Source organism: Apaloderma vittatum, unplaced genomic scaffold (assembly GCF_000703405.1).
Source record: "Apaloderma vittatum isolate BGI_N311 unplaced genomic scaffold, ASM70340v1 scaffold43940, whole genome shotgun sequence".
In the NCBI taxonomy this organism is placed as follows: domain Eukaryota; kingdom Metazoa; phylum Chordata; class Aves; order Trogoniformes; family Trogonidae; genus Apaloderma; species Apaloderma vittatum.
Genome location: NW_009697096.1, coordinates 1 through 5504, shown reverse-complemented (window position 1 = coordinate 5504; position 5504 = coordinate 1). Strand labels below are relative to the sequence as shown.

General features: G+C 50.3%; 2 protein-coding genes across 2 annotated transcripts; one reads left to right on the top strand and one right to left on the bottom strand.

Annotated features, from left to right (window-relative positions):
- Positions 1-311: 311 nt before the first annotated feature.
- LOC104269613 (ras-related C3 botulinum toxin substrate 3) lies at positions 312-2931 on the top strand. Its single transcript, XM_009877029.1, has 4 exons — positions 312-463; positions 1012-1074; positions 1554-1713; positions 1827-2931. The coding sequence occupies exons 1-4, from the start codon at positions 371-373 to the stop codon at positions 1955-1957; spliced, it is 447 nt and encodes a 148-aa protein (XP_009875331.1). The 5' UTR covers positions 312-370; the 3' UTR covers positions 1958-2931.
- Positions 2910-4606, bottom strand: DCXR (dicarbonyl/L-xylulose reductase; the record flags this gene model as incomplete). The annotated part of the gene is made up of 5 exons (XM_009877042.1): positions 2910-3225; positions 3700-3817; positions 3914-3978; positions 4142-4241; positions 4564-4606. Coding segments are annotated over 5 exons (430 nt in total), but the record flags the coding sequence as incomplete, so codon positions are not given.
- Positions 4607-5504: the final 898 nt, after the last annotated feature.

The window sequence follows — 5504 nt, the reverse complement described above, 5'->3', positions numbered from 1 at the left end:
CTTATCCTCTGCAGAGCTGTAGGGAAGACCTGCTTGCTCATCAGTTACACCACAAATGCCTTTCCTGGAGAATACATCCCCACTGTGTGAGTAATGGCCTTGGGATTTTTAGTGTATTTGCCTGTGTCTCTAGAAGATGGTTTTGTCCCAAAGGAGAAGGCTGTCCCAAATCAGACCGGATCAGGAGGATGCCAGTGGCGTGACTGTGTCTGCGAGTCTGTCCGTGCTGGAACTGTGTTGTGGTGTCCTCTCCCCATTCATTTATACAAAATCCCCTTGGATTTCGTATAAAGAGACGTGGCGTTCACAAGAAGATCGTCACTGATGGGGACTCTTCCTTGGCAGGTTTGATAACTATTCTGCCAATGTCATGGTAGATGGAAAGCCAGTGAACCTCGGCCTCTGGGATACAGCAGGGCAAGAGGATTATGACCGACTGCGGCCTCTTTCCTATCCCCAGACGGTGAGTGCTGGGCTTGAGCTGGCCTGTAACCGCTCCCACTTGGGCACAAGGAGGCTCCCAAGGGCAAGAAAAGTCCAAGTTCCTGCAGCTGTAACCATAATTCTGGCTGTTCAAGAATTATCACGGCTGACTTTCTCCTAAGAGACTGTCCTGTTGTAGTCCTTGCTTCGGGATGGTGTTTGGACGGTTCTGTGTGCCAGAGGGAGGCTCAAGTGAAAGGAGCCGTGTTGGTGTTGGGCTGCACTGGTGTTTCCCCGGCTGCAGCAGTTCCTACAGGGCCCCCTGCCTGGGGGGAAGCCCGTAGCACTGTTGAGGTATTTGTGCCACACGCTCAACACGCAGAGCTCAGAACTGTGAAAGGAGATGAAATTATAAAGTCGGGTCCTTTCCTCTGAACTCGTTTAGCACCCTCAACAGGGGAGAATGTCTTACAGCCACAGTCCTTGCTTGTGGGAGGAGATTGTCCTCTGCAAGGCTCCCTCTCCATCCTCCCTCCGTCATCTCTGGCTGTTTCTTTCTACACAGTTGACCCTCTTGTTTCTGTACAGGATGTTTTCTTGATCTGCTTCTCCCTTGTGAGTCCAGCCTCCTTTGAGAATGTCAGAGCCAAGGTAAAGTATTCTTTTGGGTTCAACAGTGGAAGGGAGGAACCGGTGAAGTCCCGTGCCCCACCCAGCACAACACCTGCAAGCCAGAAATTTCTAGCAGTCACATTTTGATAAGGGAAGATCATAGTCTCCAGGTTTTAAGAGGGGCCTGCTTCTTTATCTGTGACTTTTTTTTCGCTAAGTTTTTGCCTCTTTGAACCTGCATCTGAAAGAAGATAAAGGATGTCCCAGAAACTAAATTACAGTGAAAGTAAGCACGGTGCACAGAGTTGGCCGGCCCTGCCTGTCACGACTCCATTCTCAGTGCCTTTGTTATTATATCTGTACCAGTCGCTTTCTGCTGAACTGCAGGCGCAGGTATCCTGTTCAGCTGCTGTCACCATGGCAGATAGTAGTAGAAACCTTGTTCCTAATAGTAAATACGTTCTCATGGTTGCATCTGCTGCTATAGCTACTCTCCTTACCATGCCTTTCTGTTTCAGTGGTACCCTGAGGTCCGACACCATTGCCCAAATACACCGATCATCCTGGTGGGCACCAAGCTGGACTTGAGGGATGATAAGGACACCATTGAAAGGTTACGTGACAAGAAACTGGCCCCCATCACCTACCCCCAAGGTTTGGCCATGGCTCGGGAGATCGGTGAGTCTCGCATGCTGGCAGCTCTCTGCGGCATCGAGCTTTTTAATTTTGGGTGAGGGACAGCGTGTCCTGGCAGGAACGGAGTGGTGTAGCTGGAGCTCTCTTTCCCCTAGGGTCGGTAAAGTACCTCGAGTGTTCCGCCCTGACACAGCGGGGCTTGAAGACGGTGTTTGATGAAGCCATCCGGGCTGTGCTCTGCCCACCACCCGTGAAGAAACCTGGCAAAAAGTGCACCGTGTTTTGAGGGCTGTGGCCTGGGTGCTGGCTCAGCATGTTGTTGTCCTCTGACAGATTGCGTATTAGCTGGGTGTTTCTGGAGGGGGCTGGGACGTGTAGGGCCCTTCATCATGTACGAAGTCAGTGTTTTTTAAATGTCTCTTTGATTTAACGTCAGTGTTGATGTGAAGGGGCAGTGGGGGCAGGAGACAAGCTGGGGGCCATACAGCCCCCAGGGGAGGTACAGTGGGGAAGGCAAGGTAGCTCCTTGGGGCAACAGGCTGTTTTGGCTCTCCTGAACTCCAAGCTGAAAGGGCTGAGACATCCATCCTGTCCTGGAAACACCTGGTTCCAACCTGCAGGTGAAGCAGGTGGGGAAGATCCTTGTGGGAGCAGGGAGGGAGCTGATGTGAACGGTGCTGAACGACAGCAGCTGGGAGAGCGGTACGGTCGCCTTGCCCAGCCTGCTGTGGCTAACAGTTAACAAACTGGTGCTCTAGCAGATACGTGTCTGAGACTGTTAAACCATAACCGGCCCCGGAAGGGGCTGAAGTAAATGAGATACAAAGCTGAAAAACTAATCATTAGGTGCTTTATTGGGTACTAGCCAAACTCAGCGGGTGCAACAGCTCTGCGCAATCAATGTATTTGCCTTTTCATGTGTGCACACCCTAGGACAGTGTGGTGCTGCTCCCCCCATCAGTCTTTAGCAGGGCCTCCTCCCCCCAAAATCCAGTCTCTGCAGAGCAGGGCTGTGGTTGTTGCCTCTGTTTTGTTTTTTTCTACTAAAGACAGCAAAGGAAGCAATGAGGAGTCTGCTAACTTCTTCTTTCCCTTCCCACTGAAAGTGCAGATGGGCTCTATGTATTTGGATGGAACAGGGAGAGCTTCTGAAGGGTTGGGGGGGGATAGGGTTGGAAGAAAGACAGGTCCAATTTCTAATCATCTTGTAGAGTGACAAGATCAAACCTTATTTGGTGCAATAAACATTCTCCATGATGGCGTATGTGAGCTTTATTATATAGCAGTGCTCTAAAGGTAATTTTCTGCCTCACTTCTTGTACAGATTCCAGCCCTGAGACCCCTTTTCTCCAGCAAGATGGGGTCTGTACCATTGTTTTCTATCCAGTTTACAGCTCTGCAGCACTAGTATGAAAATTAAGGCCAGATGTGAAATGCAGGTGTCATCATCTTAGGAGACAAGAAATCCCCCATCAACCATCAGCGAGCTGCCGGTTGTCATAGCACTCTTATCGCTCAGGAGGAAGAGAATGCTGTTCACCACATCATCCACCTCTGCAATCAAACACAGAGAACATCCGATGCACCCCTCAAAAGCTACCAGAAAAACAAGCACCCCAGAAGGTATGCCTTTGGCCTCTACATGTAACTGGAGCAGGGAAACATCTCTGCCTCCAGTCTGTGCTTGATGCAGCACACAGGACAGCGTGGCTGAGAGCTTGACATCAGAAAGTCCTCGCTGTGGTCAAATGATGCTTAGCTCACGTTCACAGCAAGCACCTTCTCTCCTTCCCAGCCCTATTTATGAACAATGGAGTCAGCGCATTCCATGTGTCCTAAGATGAGAAGGCTGTAGAAGAGGGGAGAGAACGTTGATTCTCCTCCTGTCCTTCTCCAACGTTTCAGGAGCTGGACCTGAGCCCTTCAGCAGGGTTGTGCCTTTGCCCACAAAAGCTGCAAGGTACTGGGATGTCAGCTAGAAGGAAGGCCTGGATGCAAGAGAAGAGCCCAGCCTGGCAGCAAACTGACCTGCAAACTTCCCCAGCGGAATCCGATTAATCATAGCAGCAGATTTCTGAGGGTCACTCCAGTTAATTCTCCCCATGTCGGTCATAACCACGGTGGGGTTCACAGTGTTCACCCTAATCTGGGACCAAGAGCAACAAATGATGTAGCAAGACTGCTCCGAGAGGAAATGGTGAGGTTCAACTTTCACACTTTTCCTTCTCAGGAAGAATCCTACCTTGTGGGGTCCCAGCTCCATTGCCATTACCTTGCTCAGCATATCCAAAGCACTTTTTGTGGAACCTTCAAGAGAGGGGAAGAACAGGAGACATTTAAGTGCACAGCCCATGGTCTGGAACACAGAAGAAGCATTTCAGTGCCCAGAGCTGGCGGCCAGCAGCTTCGGTGGCTGTGGGTCTCCTGCTCGTCACTGACGAGGGGCACTGCCAGAGCCACACATACTTACAGTAAACAGCGTGATCCCGCAGAGCCCGTTGGGAGGCCTGGCTGGAGACATTCACAATAGCCCCTGGCACCCCCTGCGTGATCATCTGCCGAGCCACAATCTGGAAGGGGAGGAGATAAAAAAACAACAAACAAAGAGAAAAGGGATGCCAGAACCCTAACAGGAGACATCGTTACTTCATTCAGTAGGAAACCTGCTGGGCTATTACAGCAGCCAAAAGAGCAAAAACGTGGAGGAAGTCCGTCTGGCCTCTGAAGACAGAGAGTCAAAGCGAGAGAGTGAAGGCGCCATATGTGCAGATTGTGAGGTTAACTTTGGATTTAGAGTCCCTGTAGCCCCCACAGTGTAACTTATCTCCACTGTGTACAACAACTGAGTCGCTGTTGTTCGTAGAGACAACTGCAGTGACAATTCTTCCTCACCTGGGAAACGTGAAGCACAGCCTGAAGATTCACATCAAGAGACCTACAAATAAAATTTAAAAATTAGAGTGGTTGCAGCCTGGGCCAGAGAGAAGTTGCTTTGGGAGGCAGCAGAGGACAAGTGTTGCTGGTATCTTCAAAACACTGGCAAGGCTCTAGAACACAGACAGAAGTGCCAATGAACTGTTCACTGCACGTGAGCTCTTCAGTGTGTGGGGGGCAAGGTGCATCGTGCATCATCGTGCTCCCAGTAGCACTCTGTTCTTCAGCAGACTGAGGTAGTTCCTCTATTACTGATTAAACAGTGAGTCCTGGGCCTCAGCCAGTGACTCTTCGTGGGTCAATAACACCCCTCACGTGGCTTTAAAATAGCAAGTCTGCTATGAGATGAGTGTGAGCAGCTTTTCTTCCATTTACCACATAGTCATTCCTTGGTCAGGCTTTTTTTTCCTGCTAGTTCTGCAAAACGGTCTTAAGTGGAATCCATACATTTAATGGTCTAGTCACAACTGAACATCCACGCTAAAGAGACAAAACATGATTCAGGAAGCAGGCTCACCATGGCCTGTATCCTGAATCTCACCCCCAGCTGGAACTACAGGTCTTGTGAGAAAGATGTCCTGTTACTGCAGTAAGCAAACGTAATTTCCTGCCGTGACAGTTTTCTGCTCCCTTACCTGGCTTTGTCTTCTGGCTGAACTGTCTTAACAACAACTGCCTTTTGATTTAGCAGAGACTAAGTCGGAGCTCAGCCGGGAAGCTCTGAGCTGGATGAACACCGAAAGGCACTCTTCTTGCCCGTGTGGGCTGGGTGGCATGTGCACGCCACCACTTGCCACGAAACTGCAGGTTCTGGCTCCTGAGCAGCAGCGTGGCATAGCACCAGCGCTTTACTCGGCTTCTTTTTGATGTGTACAGGGTGAAAGGTGATTACGCAAAGT

Bases quoted from the DNA above. Each gene is read 5' to 3' on its own strand.
- LOC104269613 (XM_009877029.1), top strand. From the start codon at position 371: ATGGTAGATGGAAAGCCAGTGAACCTCGGCCTCTGGGATACAGCAGGG. The intron at 464-1,011 runs GTGAGTGCTGGG...GTTTCTGTACAG, and splicing joins CTCTTTCCTATCCCCAGACG to GATGTTTTCTTGATCTGCTT. The intron at 1,714-1,826 runs GTGAGTCTCGCA...TCTTTCCCCTAG, and splicing joins GGCCATGGCTCGGGAGATCG to GGTCGGTAAAGTACCTCGAG.